Source organism: Sabethes cyaneus, chromosome 2 (genome assembly GCF_943734655.1).
Source record: "Sabethes cyaneus chromosome 2, idSabCyanKW18_F2, whole genome shotgun sequence".
Taxonomy (NCBI): domain Eukaryota; kingdom Metazoa; phylum Arthropoda; class Insecta; order Diptera; family Culicidae; genus Sabethes; species Sabethes cyaneus.
In genome coordinates this window covers 63,307,085-63,327,272 of record NC_071354.1, presented here as the reverse complement: position 1 = coordinate 63,327,272, position 20,188 = coordinate 63,307,085, and the positions used below count along the sequence as shown (strand labels likewise).

Sequence of the window (20,188 nt, the reverse complement as noted above, 5' to 3'; positions counted from 1 at the left end):
GAAAAAAAGTACCGTTTATAGTGGAGCAGCGGGCTGTGGATTGAACGGGAGCGCAAGGATTTTCCTCCTTAGCTTCTCCGATTTTCGAAAGTATACACACAGCATCTACCACCCATCGTCATCTACTGTCTCTCGAAGTCATCTACCGAATACTCTCCCGCTCTGGCAGCATCCTGTCGTGAAACAACACAAATGCAACCGCAAACCAACACTATTGCGCATTTCGCGGAGAGTCCTGTGAAAAGGTAAAATACTAAAAATCAGTAGCAACAACATCAACAAAAATCCTCCAAAAAATGCCAAAAACTACAACTTACGGATTCACCTTATCGACACTGCTGGATTCTAGTCGGTGGCTGCTCTCGCTGGAGCTAATAGTTCTAGTTCTAGCATGCCTGTTAGATCAGGCGGTCGGGCAGCGACCGCTCAGCAACGCTACCTTCGGCACGTCGCACAACTCAACGGGTGTGATCAATGTCCTGCAAACTTCAACTACCCGGCACCCACCGGAATTGGAGCTCGAACACCACCAGCATCCGGCGCACGGTAGTAGCGCTAGCAATCAAATCGCCATTGCAGGCATTGAGGACACCGCTGCTGCTGGCGCTGGTGGTGGTGGTGAAAGCGGCATACCACCGCCGCCTCCCAGTATAAACGATATCACCTCCGAATCGGGGCCCCGCAATGGGGCTCAGGATATGATCCAGCGAAGCCGAAGCATCAATCCTTACTTTCCTACGCCGGCAACGGCGCAAGGAGCCGCCGGCGACGATGGACACAACGACCGTCGAAACTTGCCGTTCAATCCAATCCGGCGGAGGAAACCCATGTCCGGAATGTCCGAGTTGCGTAAATCTATCCAGCAGAAAATGGCCGCAGCGGCCGCTAACGAGAATGGCATCGAACGGGGGAATGACAGCAGCTACTCGCGACCCCTTTATAACGCTAACGGTAACGTTGGCACGCAGGTTCAGTCACCCGGCTGGGGCGGACAGCGGCGCGGTCGGCCGTACGACAACCGACAAGGAGACGATCCACTGCGGACGATTCGGGAAAAGTTCAACCATGAGGTGAGTTTTTGTTTTGACTTTCTGGCGTTTTAGATCAGCTTGAATCAATTCTCAGTTTTAGCTATGATAACAATTTGTAACGAGCACACTTGCGGGTATTTAGCAATTAAAACAAATATTGTTCGAAGTTAAATGAAATCTTACACAATTACAAACCATTGATTATAATTCATAGTTCAACAAGTAATTGAAAACCGAATCTTGTTTGTTATTTTTGACAGAAACGATGATTGTTTGAAACAACATACATACTTACCTTTTATATGAATAAATCTTTGTTGGGAATAAACAGCCTTATGCATGTTTGATCCAAACAAATTTTCCATTTATCCATTATTGTTGGTTGTTTTAACTAAAAGCTTGTTTTTTTCACCTTTTCAATATTCCTTATTTAATTTTTTTTCATGAAACTTCATGAATATTTCATCTCTTTTATGTATTAAGGTGAAATTAGTCGTCATCGATTCTGCAAATTTCAAAAGCAGTTCATGAAAATATATTCGCTGTGTTCAGATTGGCAAAGAAGAATGCAGTGCATACATTTCAATAAACAGAACCCCCTGCCTTTGGGCATAAAACCTGCTTCCGAAATCCGGCTTTGCGACGAAAAGTTAATGACTGCTAATTTCCCGATAAACAGTTATCAAACTGTGAACTTAACCTGTCACCAATTCGTATAATCGTATAATTAAGTAACCACATACGTATCTCAAAACTGTCCTAATTTAAATTATTTGTGATGATATAAAATTATTTTGAAGCTTGTTTTAAAACGCCTGAAAGAAATCAAAAGAATTAGGGTAATTTACCAATTATTCATACCACCCAATTATTCCGCACATCGTAGTGTTTGCACCTTTTGTCGACGGTTTATTATGTTATATTTTATTTGACAACCACATCGACTATACAATTTCATTATACATTGAATGTTATGATTATTTCCTGTAAATCAACGTGATTTTTGGGCGTAATAATAAATTTTCTTACGTGTGTCCCAGTTTCGCCTTCGCCAAACGATTTTCTTGAAAGTTGATTTACAAAATAAGCTTTCTCCAAATGCTAGATGCAAATAAACATGTTCTATGGGTTTCGTAGCATTGATGGAAACTTACTATCCTCAATAAGTGAATAAAATTGGGTCTTTATAACACAAAATGCCGATAAATTTGTAAGTTCAATAATTGGAACAAAGGACGACACTCTTTTCATTTTTATTGCACATCAGTTTTTCTTGTCCTAACCCCTATTTTTCTGCAACGCACGTTTGACAGTTCCGAAGCACCTTTTCCGCGCGCAAGGTTATCCACAAAGCCACCTGGAGATCACCTGACCAACGTACAACGAACCAAATTGACCACGTTCTCATAGAGGGCCGGTTTTTCTCTAACATCACGAACGTACGCTCCCGACAGGGTACGGATTTAATTCTGACCATTACCTAGTAGCAGTACATGTGCGCTCAAAGCTGTCCACCGTATACCGGACACGTTAAAGCCGCCCTCCTCGGCTGAACATCAGGCAGCTAGATAACCCGCAAGCTGCCGAGAACTACGCGCGAATAATGAATGTGGCGCTGCCTTCTACCGAGGAGTTAGGTGCTTCAAACCTCGAAGACGGTTGGGGCAGAATACGCTCGGCCATCGGAGAGGCCGCTACCGTGGCACTAGGTATTTAGCCTCGGAGTACACAAAATGATTGGTGTGATGGGGAATGCCAACAAGCGGTGGAGGGGAAAAACCAGCTTGGAAAAACTATCTAAGTATTACCACTAGAGAGAACCTGGCCAAATACCGACGAGCTAGGAACAAGTTGACCACGGTCCTGGGGAGGAAAAAGCGCTAAAAGGAGGACAGAGATCGTGAAAAATTAGAAGAACTATTCCGAGCTAATGACACGCGCAAGTTTTATGAGAAGGTGAACCAAACTCGGAAGGGCTACACCCCGAAACCTGACATGTGTAGGGACGAGGGAGGGAATCTAATCACAAACTAGTGTGAGGTGGTCGACAGACGGAAGCAGTTCTTCGATGAACACCTCAATGGCGAAGTCGCAGAAGGAGGCGAAACGGAAATCAACCTAGGAGCGCCCATGGAAGATAGTAACGTCCTAGCACCTCCAAGAAGTCAAACGAGAAATCGAGCTGCTGAAGACCAATAAAGCCGCTGGGAAGGACCGCTTATCGGCAGAGCTTAATAAACATGGCGGAGAAACACTAGCAAAGGCTCTACACTGGGTTGTTTCTGGGATTTGGGAGGAGAAAAAGCTACCGGAGGAATGGATCCCATCTACAAAAATAGTGATCGGCTAGGCTACTGCAACTATCGTGGTATTACGCTGGTAAACGCCGCCTACAAGGTACTCTCCCAGATCCTGCTACGCCGGTTGTCACCGATAGCACAAGGTTTTGTAGGGAATTATCAGGCGGGTTTCATGGGGGCTCGCGCAAGTGCGGACCAAATTTTCACTATCCGACAGATCTTGCAGAACAATGTGCCCACGCATCACATCTTTATCGATTTCAAAGCAGCATACGATACAGTCGATCGACACAAGCTATGGCAGATAATGCACGAACACGGTTCTCCGGACTAACTAACTTGGCTGATCAGAGCTACATTGGATCGAGTGATGTGTTTCGTACGCATCTCTGGAACACTCTCGAGTCCCTTCGAGACGCGGCGAGGGTTGAGACAAGGTGACGGTTTATCCTGCATGCTGTTCAACATCGCTCTTCAGGGGGTGATCCGACGAGCGGGCATCGAAACGAGAGGAACGATTTTTACCAAGGGTAGCCAACTAGGCTTAGCAGATGTCTTCGATATCATAGCCAGGAGCTTTGCGACGGCAGAGGTAATCTACGCCAGACTGAAAGCGGAGTCTAGGAGAATTGGGCTAAAAATAAATGCGTCGAAGAACCAAATACATGAAAGGAAGAGGCTCAAAGGAAACAAACGCTCGATGGTAACCTTTGACGGCGACGAACTAGAAGTGGTAAAGGAGTTCATGTATTTGGGATCGCTGGTGACCGCGGACAACAACACTAGTAAGGAGATCCAGCGGTGCATCCAAGCGGAAAATCGGGCCTACTTTACCCTTCGTAAAATGCTACGATCAGGAAGCATACGCCGCCGCACGAAGCTAACAATGTACAAAACCCTTATTAGACCGGTAGTTCTTTATGGACTTGAAGCCGTGACGCTGCTCACCGAGGACATACGCGCCCTTGCCGTGTTCGAGCGTGATGCGGACGATATTTGGCGGAGTTCAAACTGAAAACGCAGAGTGGCGGAGGCGTATGAATCACGAGCTACAGGCACTGCTTAAGGAGACTCCCATCGTACATCTAGCTAAAGTTAGCAGGCTTCGGTAGGCCGGACACGTCGTAAGGATGCCGGACGACAGTGCGACAAAAATAGTCCTCTTGAACAACCCCAGGAACAGGGGGGGCCAACATGCACGATGGCTCGACCAGGTCGAAAGCGATTTGCGATTTCTGAGACGACTAGGAAATTGGCGACGAGTGGCCCAAGACCCAGTGGAATGGAGATGAGTGCTTGAAACAGCAAGAGCCACCCCGGCTCTATGCTGAGGACGAAGAAGAAGAAGAAGAAGACGTTTGACAGTTTTCTTCTCTGCGGTGTTGCTTTTTGTTTAACAACGCACGTGGTGGGACCCGTAGTTTTCCGTATCGCGATTTTTCCCGTTTTTTACCAGTTATTGCGAGATTTTTAGGTTGGTAATTGATGCTAAGGCCGGTATATGTGAGTGCCTTTGTCCACAAGTAAAACAACTTGGCAATAATGCCAATGTAATAATGAGGAAAAATCAAAACAAAACATAAGATTTGAAGGTTATTTTGGTGTGCAATAATTGGGTGCAGAGTGGCTATGTAAGGAATTTCACACAGGTTGCTATAGAAACCTATTTTATATTAGTCTATCGCCGATAGACTATCGGTATAGTAAGCGGTTTTGCCAAAAGCTTTCATTTGTTCAAAAAATCAAATTGCTGTAAACGAGTGCTTAGCTGTGCCACAATTGGCAATTTACCCTATAAACAGTTAAAACATAAAGATTTTAGGGACTATACATAAGTTTTTAACACAAATTACAATAAGCAATTTGTGTTCAAAATAAATCAAGTTTCAGAGGATTGCAAGCAAATTACGTTTTTTAAGGATGAATCTCAAACAAAACATTTATTTAATGTTGTAATAATAAGGTAGTCTACAATTTAGCGTCTATATTGCACACAGGGTTTCTTCTATGTCAATATCAAAGTGCTCTAGTTTTTAAGTAACTCCTTTTCTTATAGCACAGATACAACGTACAGATCTGTAACTCATTACCACATCTCTCCCTTTTTTATTGGAAATCAAAACAAATTAAATCTTCACTTCATAATGCAATCTTTCAATCGATCAGGTAGTTTGATAATCCGTCCACTTCTTTTCGGCTGACTTTTACTCGACTGCTCAGTATCGACATCACGATCCTCGAAATTGTCCAAACGGGCTTTACTATCCTTTGTAACTGATTACTGAACCGGCAGCTTTTTCAAATGGGTGGAATTCCGATCGTATTTCTTACCAGTTTCCGGGTTTGGAACAGTAACTCGTGGACTCCGTTTGGCAACAACAACCATTTCTGTGGGATCAAATGTGGGCGTAAGCTTGTTTCCTGGCAAGACATTTTTCAGCAATACATTGTCGCCGACTTCGACTGTGGATGGTTTCGCATTACGTCTTTGATCTTCCGATTCTTTCCCTTTTTCTTTCAGTTGCTGATCGCGATCTCGAAAATCAGAAGGAGGCACAACTATATCATTATCCGAAAGTCTGGGCAATTTAGTTCTGATGTTCCGCCCAAACATTAGTTCACTGGGAGTTTTACCCGTAGTACAATGAGCCGTCGAATAGTACATTTGCAAGTAAACGAGTAAATCTTTTTTTCCAGTCCTGCTTTAATGCTTGACTTCAGTCTTTTAACCAGTTATCGGTTTTGACGCTCCACGAGGCCATTTTCTTGAGGCCAATATGGTGTGGTCTTATTCAAGAAAATGCAGCGATTAAGGCAACATTTGTCAAATTCCGCGCTCACAAATTGGCGGCCGTTATCGTGTGTTATAGTTCCAGGGTAACCGAGTCTGACAAAAATTTTCTCCAGCCGCTCTGCTGTTTCAAAAGCCGTGAAAAGCCCAAGGAAATCTAACGCAATATCCCAAGGTGCGCCAGGAAGCTTCCTTCTTGCCATAGGCTCCGGTCGTTCTGGTTGTTCAACTAGTCTGCATCCTTCACAAGAATTCCTATAAGCCGCACACAGTGGGCCACCTGCGGCATGCTTATTTTCCGCTTCGGCTGGGCAGAGCAAGCACCTGGGGGGTTTACTACACCCCTTGCCAAAGTGCCTATCTTCGCAGCACCGCCTGCACAGCTTGGACCGATCGGGGGCCTTACACTTGCCCGCCCGATAATCAAAGCCCATACATCTGAAACAGCGTTCAATACGCTGTTTGGACGCAAGTGTATAGACTGACCAACCTACCTTAATTTGCCAGACGCCAGACATTTTGTTGGGGTCCGCCCTAACCTTGCGAAATAGGTCAGCGTACGACAGTTTACCTGTCAGCGTCGCTACTAAGGCGTCACCCTTTTGGACCCGCCTTGGCTTTGGCTTTGCAGCCGCAGCCTCGCTCGGTTTCGGCTTAGGTGATTTAGGCGGTTTACGCCTAACCACTCGCCAGTCGTCCCCGGTTCCGGCAGCACCATCCGGGACCGCCTCCACGTATTCGCTGGTAGACGCGCTCTCCGAAGTCCGCTGCCTCTTTGCCACCAGCGTTGGTCCATGGTCAGACGTAGCCGCTTTGCGCTTGGCAAGCGGCGTACGCGCATACCTAGGCATGGCCACAGCCTGAGCTTCAGCGATCTCGCATCGTTGCTGAAGCTCATGCCTCTCCACCTCGTCAGCTACGACGGTAGAGCGGAGGCTCACCGCCAGCTTTTTAATGTCGAGATGAACATTAGACCGTGAGCTGATGAACGAGTACAACTCGTTCGCCAACCTTTTGGCTTCCTCCAGCTTGCTACTGGCTGGAGGAAGCCCAACTCCCGCCTCCAGAGGGTGCACCACGTCCTTTTTCCTACCGCTGTCGCCCGCCTTCTTGGCCGAGCTAGCAGCGGTTGTCACCGGCGTTCTAACTAGGGTGTTAGACTTTGGTGGAGTCAACTTTTTCTTCGGTATCACCCCCGTTTTTGGGGGGCTTCCCTGTTTGGACTGTGCCCCCGATTTCGGCGGGCTAACCTTCTTGGGTTGCGCCCCAGTAACTGAGGGCTACCTGTCTTCGTTGGCGGCGAGGGCGTCAATTTGCTGCTCTTGGCCAAGATATCCTGTTTGTCGTACAAAGTCGAATGCGACTTTGATCGGCACCATAACGTCGCTGGGTTAGGGCCTTCACCGGCCTGCGATTCACCATCTAACACCAACTGACTGCCTCATGCTATTTTCGCGGAAAGCTGTTAACTGACACTCTCTCTGTACCAGTTACACGATACAAGCACCTACCCAAATAATGGGTCATTAACACACATGACCCAATCAAGGCAAATCTTACAATATGTTATAAATATCAGGATGCCACACTACTGTTTCCAACTGCTCCTCTAATCGAATTGGAATCCCGCAAGGTAGTAGCCGAGCCCGCTTCTTTTCTCGAGTTTTATAATGAAGGTTTCACTTTTGCTACCACTTGACTCTCGATTTTATGCTTACGATACTAAAATCTTTAAAATCCTCACGTGTCAAAACGATTTCAGTGTGCAGTGTGTCAAAATATAATTTTTGACCAAAATTAGTATTATAAATTCTATTTCAAAAATGTGGTATAATAAATTGTATTTTATAATTAACACAATTCCTTCTTTTCTGCTCTTCCAGCGCTGGCACAACCCAATGATTGATCGTGCCGAAATCGATGACATTCTCGGCGTGAAGTGCAACTTCGAAACCGAGTGTGCCTGGACATGGGACGAGCATGACCAAAACGGTTTCCAGGTGGTAACCGGTGCCAATCTAACGGAATCGAACCGTACCGGCATGATGCCGGGACCATCGGCCGATGCGCTGAGCGATGCCAATGGACATTTTCTGCACCTGCGACTGACCGTGAACAGTACACCGCAAATTCTAACCTCGCCGGTGTTTGCGGCCACCAGAGAAAATTGCTACCTGGAAATGTTAACGCACCAGAGTTCAATGGGCTATGGAAGTTTAAGAATTGTCATCGAAACAATTGGGGCCCATGAATCATCATGGGTACCAGCGGAAATAATGGGTAACGATCTTCGACGGTGGCAGATGAATAATTTTCGGATCGATCGGATATCAAAGGATTTCAAAATTCTGTTCGAAGTGGTGCCACACGGTCTGGGTGGGCATGCCAGGGGACACGTTAGTATCGACAACCTACGAATGGTGAACTGCTTTCCTGATTCAATGAATACGAATAACTGCAGCTTCTCACAGGTTCGCTGTACGGCTAACAAGGTACGTCCGAAGGCGATATTTAATTATTTTTAATAATTATAATTATTTTATTTTTTTCTGTGCAGGTCCCTGTTTGCATTAAAACACCAAAAATCTGTGACATCACTGTCGATTGCGACGAAGACGAGGACGAAACTCTTAACTGCGGTAGGTTTATTTTATGAGTTTTCTTCGCGCTGGTCGCGACATAAAGAAAAGAAATATTTTATACTGTCAGCAACACTCGCCAATGCTCATTATTTTTGCTACATCCGCAGACAAAATCCCATTCGGTGGCAGGTGCGATTTCGAGAGCGGGTGGTGTGGTTGGCAAAACTACGGCAATGCAATACTGTCGTGGGCGCGCCATTCGGGTCCTACGCCAACGGAGAAAACTGGACCGGATATGGATCACACCCACGAGGCAACCAACGTGACAGGTGAGTCGGTGGACGGTGTTGTTTATTTCCTTACGCCGACCGGGCGTGAGCCGAGCGGCGAACTGGTTCTTTCGGCTATTATTTGGAATATCCAATAATCGAGAACTTTTGCCAAAGTAATCTTGATGTTATCAATTTGTGAATTTGAACTTTTGTCTTTCCTTTAAATTAAGAAATTTCAACAGTACGATTTCAACGATATTTCAACAGTAAAGAATGCTAATAATTGCTGTTTATCACATTACTGTTCCATCTGTTACGCGATTTCCATTTCTATCGTACAAATTCCTGTTATGTTTTCAAACGACACTGTGATATTGAATCTAAATAATTGTAATACGATAATAATATTACAATAGTAACTTTCCCCGGATAAATTATTCGGAAGCAACAGCGACTGCAGATAGCGGCAGTACGATTGATGAATGTTTAGTCATTCGTTTGGGCACTTCAATCAATGATTTGATTGCATCATTTAGGTATTACAAATATTTCCATGCGCTTGTATTTAGATTGGCAAAAGTTTGGATCAATATCGGCTTCTGAACAGCGGTTCGATGAGGTTTACGATCGTTTTTGGGACTCCCCTGTTTTTGTGATTAAGTCGATTGAAAGGTTTTTCGCAGTCAATGGATGCCGGAAACACTCTTGAAATTCATTGATCTGCTCAAGGATGATGTTAAGCATGGTAATATCATAATCCACACAAAATATTTTAGCATAAATGCATCCACACAAAATATTTTAGCATAAATGCTTTTGCTGTCATTGGACACTCGCGTCGATCTTCTGCTGTATCCGGTCTGACTTTGTACGTACACAACTTTTTACAGAACTTATAGAACAGCGCACAATAACACGATGCCTCATCAGCAATTGTGGCATGCTGTCAGATCTTCCTTCACTAAGATGCCCTGTATGGACATGTCGAAATGTCCCAGAAAATAAAGAATGTCCGATGCAACATTCATGCAGATATCATAGAATCACCAGTCTACATACGCTATAGTTATAATTCTTTCATTTATCGTTTTCTTCCATTTATCGGCCAGACAGTCCACCCACGGCCGCTTGTTCCGTCCACAAGAGTTTTTGATCTCCTGGTTTCCTGTGTTGACTGCGTTGCTGGGCCAAGTTGCTATCATTAGAATCGATAAAGGCGTTCTTGACAGCCGTCCACAGCTCTTCTATGTTGCGACTTACTGGAGCACCTTCTACTCGGATTTCAAGCTCTTCAGCTGCTTTTGTCACGAACTGCTAAGTTTTTGAAACCACAATTTGTCCATCACCCTGTTACTGTCGATAGTTTCAACTTGTTTACCATTTCAACGTCTTGCCATCTTCAATATTTCGATAATCCCCTCCTTATCATTACGCATTACGATTCTTGCGCTGTAGTACTGCTTGCGTCATGCATCGGATAAAGTACAGGCCTATCTTCTCCGTTGGTTTCGACTTGAATGCATTGAACAGCCGGGTGCCGAGTTGCCTACCATTGGGTAGTAGTCCGAGTTGACGTTTGGTTCCCGAAAGGACCGCACATCTACGTATACATCTGAAAGTACCCCGACCATCAACCAGACTGTGGTTGATCTAAAAGCCTGATAGGGAGTTTCCAGGTACGCGCCCGAAAGCTTTGTCATCCAAAATAGGTTCTACAAAGAGCCATTTCTTTGGTTGGATGATTTATCTGCTAATAACGGACCGAAAAAACTACTTCACGTCATCGGGTTTGTCGCTCGTCGGCAGGTTTGTTTTTGACCATTTTAACCATAAGGAAGCTTCTCAGCTGGCCTCGAGGTATGATGCTGGCCTAATAAGCCAGTCGTCGTATGTTCGAATCTCGGCTAGGAGGAGCTGTTAAAATCAATAGGATCGTAGCAACTGGCCCTGCAATTGTCCTGTACTCTAACAGCTGGCTGCAAAGTCTTAGTCGTATAAAAACAGAAGATCAGGTTTCGATAACGGAATGTAGCACCTAGGCTTTGCTTTGCTTAGCTAGCCATAAGGAAACAAAGAAACCTGCTTTAGAGCAGGGATGGTTCGATCACTTTGACTCAATTTTGATTCATTTGACAGTATCGTCTTAACGGGGCCAAATATGACAAAATTATGTATGGGACATTTGTAGAACAGGTTAATGTATATAATTTTGCTGAAGAAAGTTTTGCTGTACCTTTTGTAGTTACGGCGCTACAATGATAGTATCTTATATCTTATCATTTAGAACGTTCATTTAGTCACTGATGAGTTACTAGCGTTGTGACACCGTGACTACAAAAGATACAGCAAGTCTTTGTTCAGAAAAATTGTAGATTAAAGCTAGTTCTACAAATGTTCCATATATAACATTGTCATATTTGGCTCGGCTGAGACGGTACTGTCAAATGAATCAAAATTGAGTCAAAGTGATCGAACCATCCCTGCTTTAGAGCCTCCAAGTGCCAACCTGCGAGTTGCCGAGGACCTTCCTCTGTGGAGCTAGGTGCTTCGACCCTCGAAGACAGATGTAGCAGGATACGCTCGGCCGTCATGAGGCCGCCGGTACCTCAGATGGAGAGGAAAAAAAGAAACTATCTAAGCGTTGCCACGAGGAAAAATTTGGCCAAATATCGCGGGGGTATCGCGAGCGCGGAGTGAGTTGACCAGAAGGAGGACTGAGATCGTGAAGAGTTGTTCTAGCTCTCCGTACTTGTAAAGAATAAACACCGAAGTCGGATATGTGTAGGAACGAGGAAGGAAACTTGGTCACAAACAAACGCGACAAACGCGGTAAACAAGTTGAAGCAGTTCTTCGAAAATCATCTGAATGGCGATATACCAGAAGGATACGGAATGGAAGTTTACCAGCTGAAGAACAATAGAGCCGCCGGAAAGGACCGACTCCCGATAGAACTCTACAAAAATGATCAAGAACCACTAACAACAATACATCATTGGGTAATTTGAATGATTTGGGGTGTAGGAGAAGCTACCGGAGGAATTGATGGAAAGTGTGGCTTGTGCCATTTATAAGAAGGTAACTGGTTACATTGCTGTAATTACCGCGGCATTACGTTGGTCAACTCTCCTAGATTTTATTACGTCATCTATCTCCATTATTAAGAGAATTCGTAGGACAGTGTTAGGCGGGCTTTATGGGGGCCTGTGCTACTACCGATCAAATTTGCACACTCCGACAAATCCTTCAGAAATGTCGGGAGTATATCATGTGCCCACGTATCATATTTTCGTGGATTTCAGGGCAGCATTAGATACAGTCGAGCGCAAACAACGGATGGCGGATAATACACGAGAACGGTTCTCCGGGCAAACTGACGCGGCTGCTACCCTGAAATGAGTGATGTGATACATCGGAGGCACAAGGGGATGGACTGACCTGCGTGTTATTCAACGTCGCTATTGAAGGTATTATCCAGCGCATCCGGGCATCAAAACCGCATCCGGGCATCAAAACGGTAGGAACGATCTTCAGCAAAAGTTGGCAACTACTAGCTTTCGCAGACGACTTCGACGTCATTACTAGAAACCTAAGGATGGTGGCAATCTACGCCAGACTAAAAACGGAGGCTATGAGGATTGGGTTACAACTCAATGCGTTGAAAATCAAATATATGGTAGGAAGCGGCTTCAAGAGTATAAACTAAAAGCGTAGAGTAGCTTAGGCATATGAATTAAGAACTACCTGGAGAGATTCCTTTCACCATCATCTGCCATCGGACAAAAGTTCGGAAGGTACGGTAGACCGGTCACGTCACAAGGATGCCGGACGATTGTGCAGTGAAATCCGTTCTCTTCAAGAACCGTACCGGCATCAGGAATAGAGGGGCTCTATGTGCTAGATGACTTGACCAGGTGCTTACATTTCCTATTTAATCGTTTGCTTTACATACTGTTGACTAGGGACTATTTGCTCCGTATGCCAAAGGGAATATCGGATAGGGAACTGTACGGACTAAAACGATTTCCTCCGTGGCCTCCGTGGGGTAAGTAAGCATTCTGCTGTGATCCGGCAGACAAAGAAAAATGAAACATATTTGACACAAAAAAAGCAAAGCCTATGTGCTACATTCCGTTGTCGAATCTTGACCTTATGTTTTTATACGACAGACTTCGCAGCTAGCTGTCAGAATACAGGACAATTGCAGGGCCAGTAGCTACGATCCTATTGATTCCAACAGCCTCTCCCAGATTCGAATCTACGACGACTGGCTTATTAGGCCAGCATCAAACCTCGAGGCCAACTGGGAGGCTCTTATTTGACACTCATTGGGCGGTAAAACAAAGCATTGCAGTTTGCAGAAGAAATTTTTTTCCTTGGTTTTTGAAGCAGGTCACATCGGACAAAGAGCAAGAGCAAACCATGAGTCTAGTTGTAGTTGAAGAATTTGCCCTTAATCCTCAATACGCATTGACAGACCTTTTCTTAATGGCACATTTTATTCGTCCATTTTGGGTCATCGCACTTTCTGAAAGTCTTACCGAGTCTTCAATAATCGTTGTTTTTTATGTTCCACGAGGGTCCATCCTGACAGTGTTGCGAAGCCGCACTCGTGTGGTCTAAATTTCACACACACGCGTTCTCGTTCTAACAAACACGCTGGGTTGAGCAACTATTTCGGACTCACGGTCTTATTTTTTCATGTACGGCGACGAGTTTTTGCGAGTATGTATTTAGCTGTCAGCCACGGTCGTCGCTTTCGTTCGTCATTGCATCCCGAGCAGCTGATACCGATCTCGAAGGCTGGCACTCTCAACAATGTGGGTCCAACTACAACCTAGTGTGCCTCACGAGCTGTTCGCTGCTCACGAATTGCTGTGCTTTCGCGTGTGTAGGTAGCAGAATGTATGCACACAGTACGGGCGATTGTTTGTTGTACGCTTGCGTCAGTGGCGTAAGCGTTGGATGCACACGCGTTTAAATGGGCATCATTTGTTTCTCGCTCGATTCGAAAAATTGCCGTCCTGATCATTACGTTGTGTATTATTTCCTAAGTTTTTCGTAGTATGGGTTTTTGAGCACTAAGGTCTACTAAGGTAGCGATGTTTAGTCTCGCGGAAAGACTACCATTTTGGGCTGTTGAGATGCCGCATTTCATAATTTACCTATCCAATCTGGGTCCCGCCAGAGCTGAAAACCCGATCTCCACTGATCTCCCAGCTGACCCTATGAGGAAGTAGAAATAGAACTTACTGTAACTAGGTGGATGTTCGCAACGAATGTGACCTCTGGCTGGACCATTTCAGTCTATGTCAGTCTAAGATCCTAAGTAGTTCAGTTGCTAAATAGTAAAAATAGATAAGTGAACAGATATAAATTCTCCGTGCATTGTGTCCACGATTTCTTAATTTTTCTAACACAGACATCACAAGCATTTATGAACCAGTTGCTGTGGAACAATCGAATCAGGCATGAGCTTCCTAATGCTACTTTCGATTTGGGAAAGATGTTAGGTGTGTACAATTATTCTTATTTCTACCAACATCGCTTTTCCTTTGTTTATTTATTTGGTCGTGGGATTTGAGATCATCCATTGTTTTCTTGGCTATTGTATAACTTTCGTTTGGAGCTGTTTCTTTCCTCAACCTGACGATGGTTGGCCTCCAACACATTCAAGTTTTTAGTATGATGCGCATGACTATGCAGAATAAGGAGCACCGGATTTTAAACCGATCTGATTTACTTGCCTAAATTATTTGCTAGAAGTTCTCTAGTTCTTCTAGAAGTTCTTCCAGTTTCTAGCCTAGAACGATGCTGAATATCATTTTTCGCAACCATCTGGAATGTTGCCCAGTTTCTTAGAAGACTATCCATAGAAGCATTCAGCACTCTAGAGAGCATGCATCACCAACTGCTCCTCCTATTGCGGACAGAAAACTGTTGGAAAACTACCAAGCGGCGGCAGCTGGCTTCAAAAAACCATTTTCACTTATTCAAATACCGTCTTAGTCGGGGTTCTAGCCATAGCAACCCGTGCCTGTTTGCCGTCTTGTTCTTGGACAAACCGTGTCCACGGTCATCTTTCGGGTTTCTAATTCCGTTTTTACCATCTAGAAGACAAATAACATATGTTTGGACAGCAGCATTAGTAATTGGGATTTTTGATCAGATTTGATTCCACCGGAAATATATTTAATACTAAGTAAATCCAACGATACTTACCGTTCTGTCATCGGAGATAAATTCTTACAACTTCACTTTGCGCAATCGAATCACAACACAACGTTGTTTACAGATTACACGTCTAGTACTATAGTGACACATCCTTTGCACACGCAGCTAGTGACAACTGTCAAACTTGCGTCGTCGGGTGTTTCCATCAAATACTATGGTTATCCATTAAAAACATTTAATGTTTTTTGCAGGTTACTACATGTTCGTTAACATGAATCAACATGCCAACGATAGCGAGAAAAAGACCCTGGTCGGTCTCGCCAGCAACGCCATCATGAACAGCATTATCTTCAATCCACCGCCGCTGGTGCACAGCAATGTGTCGTCTCCGTATCGGAATTCGTGTGTCGTAAGTTCTACCAACCATTGACAAACGGGATTGCGGAAAGGTTATTCGGTAACATTCGCTCATTTTCTCATCTAGGTCCGCTTCTACGTGCACCAGTACGGAATGAATCCGGGCAGCATCAACCTTTCCAGTGTGGAAATCAAGGAGAAGGAAAACGTTACCACCACGCTGTGGTGGAGCTCCAAGAACCTTGGCGAGGATTGGGTCCGGGAGGATATTGTTCTTCCCAATATTACCACAAAGTATGTTACAATCACGTTGCTTAAACCAGCTTTCTTGTAACGTTAATTCATATTCTCCTATTTCTTTGCAGGTATTACCTTCAATTCGAGGCACGCATGGGAATGCGTATCTTTTCGGATGTGGCCATCGATGACTTTTCGCTAAGTCCCGAGTGCTTCGGGCTTAACATTCCTGCCGATCACCTGCAAGGGTACAACTACTGGGATCCACGAATCGGTGGGATCAAACAACCTCACAAGGACTTTAACGGGAAGTCTTGTAAGTGTTACTGTTGGGGATGATTTATAGTGTGACTAATTTCGAATGATTTTGCGTCAGATATCGAACTCAATACATGCGGTGCTAAAGGGCAGCAAGGTCCAACTTCGGCGGATTGTTTGGTTTCGTACAACAATACAGAAGCCTTCAATGCCGTTCACGTGATCGATAGTCATCCCTTCAAGGGAATCCAAGCGTGGAAAGTTCCCAATGAAGGCTACTATACGTAAGTTTGACATCTAATTTCATTACTGGAAGTGAAGAGGAAGTCATATCTTTTGGACATCGTTTTCAGAATCATCGCTAAGGGAGCCGGCGGAGGTCTTGGCTCGGGTGGAGTTGGGTCATCTCGAGGCGCGATGGTGCTGAGCGTGCTGGAACTGCACAAGGACGAGGAAATCTACATTCTCGTCGGACAGAGCGGCGAGCACGCCTGTATCAAATCTATGGGCTATCGGGATGAGACTTGTGAGCCCCGCAATAGGCAATACTCGAAGGAGATGTACACCTCCAAAACGCAGCAGGTAAAAAATACAGTGATTGAGGATGGAGCTGGCGGCGGCGGTGGAGGAACTTATGTGTTTTTGGTAAGTTGGTTGACAGGGGGATAGGCAAGGGCCAAATTTAACGAGTTTGATATTGCAGCTCAACTCTGCGAACACCGCTGTTCCACTGCTGGTAGCAGGCGGCGGTGGGGGTCTTGGCGTAGGTCGCTATCTCGACGAGGATGTGCAGCATGGGAAAACATTCTTGCCGGGTAAGAAAGACGTTTCGGGGACAGCTCACTCTGATTCGCTGCGTCATGCGGGCCCAGGAGGAGGCTGGCGTGCTCAAGCGGATATGGGCTTAAATCTGTATTACGGAGCTTCATTGCTGGAAGGTGGCCGTGGTGGACAGCCGTGTTATCCTCCTCGTGGCACCCACGGACAGGGTGGCTTTGGTGGAGGCGGCGGAGGTTGTGATACCGGTGGTGGTGGCGGTGGGTTTTCCGGCGGAGATACAATTGTCAATTCCACCAATGGACAGGGTGGAAGTTCATTTCTGGCGTCGAAGCGAAACGTTCCGGAACTGTCGCTGGAACACGCGGGAGTGAACAGCGGGCAGGGAGCGGTTCTGATCATTCCCGCCATCCAGGGGTGTGGCTGCGATTATCGATGTGTTGCGTTGGATGAGTATCGAGCTATGGTTGGCTGTATATGCCCGGATGGTTGGACGCTTAAACCTGATAACTATACTGCTTGTGAATGTAAGTTTTTCAGGATGGTGTATAAGGGAAATAATTCTAAGCTTTTGTGGTTTCTTTGGCAGTACTAACTGAGCCGTGGGAAATGACGTGGGTGTTCGTTGCCCTTGGCGTCATTACGGTAGGCTTACTTGTAGCACTGTCTGGTCTAGTACTCATATTATGTAAGTGTGGAAAAAGATTACACTCAGATCAGATTTTGGTTATTCAGGATTACCCTTTTTCTAGATAATCGCTATCAACGTAGGAAGCAAGCCGCTCTTCGACATAAGATGCTAATAGAGCAGGACTTACAGTTAAGTCGCCTGCGCAGCACGCCGGACGATACGGGACTGACCAACTTTAATCCTAACTACGGTTGTGACGGAATTCTGAATGGAAATGTGGATGTCAAAAGTTTACCGCAAGTGGCCCGCGAGAGTTTGCGACTTGTCAAGTAACTAATAATAATAATAATATTGCCAAACGCAACAAAACTTAATAAATCATTATGATTATTTAACTTTTAGAGCGCTCGGTCAAGGAGCATTCGGCGAGGTTTACCAAGGTCTGTATCGACACCGAGATGGGGACGCCGTCGAAATGCCGGTTGCTGTGAAAACACTGCCGGAAATGTCTACGGGTCAGGCAGAATCGGACTTCCTAATGGAGGCAGCAATTATGGCCAAATTTAACCATCCAAATATCGTTCATCTGATAGGGGTTTGCTTCGATCGCCATCCAAGGTGAGTAGAATTTCCGAACCTCTCATCCTCTCAGCAAGCCATGAATATGATCTCACTCGGGATGATTCTTCTCGTGGGTTAGTCGCTAGAATGCTAATCTTAAAATCCTATTACAGATTTATTGTGCTAGAACTTCTGGCCGGAGGAGATCTGAAGAACTTCCTTCGGGAAGGTCGAAATAAACCTGTAAGTAACTTTGATTGTTGCTTTCTCGTAATCATGTATAGGTATAACAACGCTTATTCTCTAGGAACGTCCATCTGCTCTGACAATGAAAGACCTAATCTTCTGCGCCTTGGATGTGGCCAAAGGCTGCCGGTACATGGAGAGTAAGCGCTTCATTCATCGTGACATAGCCGCCCGTAACTGTCTGCTCAGCAGTAAGGGTCCAGGAAGGGTGGTCAAGATTGCCGATTTCGGCATGGCACGTGACATTTATCGATCGGACTACTATCGGAAAGGCGGTAAAGCGATGCTGCCGATAAAGTGGATGCCTCCGGAAGCTTTTCTGGATGGTATCTTCACCTCAAAGACTGATGTATGGTCGTTCGGTGTACTGCTCTGGGAGGTGTTCAGCCTCGGGTTGATGCCGTACACCGGGCTGCCGAACCGTGATGTGATGCAACTAGTCACCGGAGGAGGTCGTCTTGATGCTCCACCCGGTTGTCCCAATGCTATTTACCGCATAATGGCCGACTGCTGGAATCCAACGCCGGAAGAACGACCAACCTTCTCAAACCTGTTGGAGCGACTGACAACCTGCACCCAAGATCCAGAAGTAATGAACGCACCGTTGCCATGCCTCTTCGCGATCCCGTCAAACGAACGGGACACTACGATAATGAGACCTCCTGGAAACGACGATTTCTGCCTCCAGGTTCCCAACTCGTCGGACTACCTGATTCCGCTTCCCGGACCACGGTCCGTGGCGGAACGGCTACTCAGCGAGGCTACCGGTGTTACGATTCCTGATTCAATAGTTACGTGCACTCCACCAAAGACGGCTTCGCCCAGAATCATGAACGGACCCCAACAACCGCAGGAAGGAAAGTGCTGGGAAACATCCTTCATTCGAGAGCATCCCACAGTGGTCAATTCAGTGCCCACGATGGCCGCACAAGATCCCACTTTGTTGGTGAATGAAAATGGACCTATCGAGCCCCCTGGATGTCCGGGAGTGGTAAATTTTCTTCCTATCAAATAAATTAACTGTAATAACATTTGTTTTTTTTTCACTTTACAGCCCGACAAATTGATATCACTGGACACACCTCAGCAAACTCCAACCAGCATTCAGCCACCAATTTCATTCAGCACACCGATGACAAACTTGCACGTCGGCCCGATGGTGGTGGTTCCGGCGCCCATCTCGGTGGGTGTTCCCCACAAGGTCGTCCACTGCAATGGCAATGGCATGAACGGCAATGGAATCTCCAACGGGAATGGATGCTCCAGCAATGGCAGTCACAATGGTCACAGCCACATGGTAGTAGTACCACCACCTCCGGTGTCGGATGATCAAATCGAAACGGCCAAACTGTTGAACAGTATTCCACCACCGATTACGCTGGATCCTTCGACGCTGAACAAGCAACAGCCCGGTGTGGGTGGAACTTCGTACGCCAATATTCGGATGATGAACGCCAACAATCTGAACAATGGCGATCTCAGTGAAAAACTGGTCGGCGGAAGAGGTAACGGCGGAGGTGGTGGAGGAGGTGGAGGAGGAGGTGCTAATGTTGGCGGAGGCGGTAACCACCATCACAGCAACAGCAGTGGTAGCGACAAGAGCAATGATACTCGGACAACGGCATTCACGATTCAGACATTCAGCGATCGGTACATAAACCAAGAGAACCATTCGGAGATAAGCTGCTAAGATGGTCCCGAATACCACAGACTTCAGACGGTTGAGCCCAGTTTCAACCACAAGACGAAACATCTATTTTAAAGAGTGTTACAGTAAAACAGGTAAGCAAAAAAAAGAATCCCTCGATGGAGCAAAAACCAAATACCTAACCTAGGCTAAGGATACAAATAGATTTTACATATAAATGGATTACACCAACCCTGCGGGAGGTTGCTAATGCTTAAGTATAAACATGAAACTACTATTGGTGATATCACTAATTTAACAAAGTATTTCGTAACGAAAAACTAGT

General features: G+C 45.6%; 1 protein-coding gene across 1 annotated transcript; it reads left to right on the top strand.

The window, feature by feature from the left end:
- The first annotated feature begins 296 nt into the window (after nucleotides 1–296).
- Nucleotides 297–19,905, top strand: LOC128735494 (tyrosine-protein kinase receptor). The gene is made up of 17 exons (XM_053829975.1): nucleotides 297–1,070; nucleotides 8,006–8,614; nucleotides 8,680–8,761; nucleotides 8,872–9,033; nucleotides 15,400–15,557; nucleotides 15,633–15,799; nucleotides 15,871–16,058; nucleotides 16,119–16,284; nucleotides 16,354–16,645; nucleotides 16,704–17,304; nucleotides 17,367–17,465; nucleotides 17,530–17,737; nucleotides 17,811–18,026; nucleotides 18,143–18,212; nucleotides 18,277–19,203; nucleotides 19,270–19,474; nucleotides 19,520–19,905. Exons 1-17 carry the CDS (start codon nucleotides 297–299, stop codon nucleotides 19,903–19,905), a joined length of 5,310 nt encoding a protein of 1,769 aa, XP_053685950.1.
- Nucleotides 19,906–20,188: the final 283 nt, after the last annotated feature.

Coding starts and splice junctions, on each gene's coding strand:
- LOC128735494 (XM_053829975.1), top strand. CDS start 297: ATGCCAAAAACTACAACTTACGGATTCACCTTATCGACACTGCTGGAT. Junction 8,615..8,679: donor TTCGCTGTACGGCTAACAAG/GTACGTCCGAAG, acceptor TTTTCTGTGCAG/GTCCCTGTTTGCATTAAAAC. Junction 19,204..19,269: donor AGCCCCCTGGATGTCCGGGA/GTGGTAAATTTT, acceptor TTCACTTTACAG/CCCGACAAATTGATATCACT.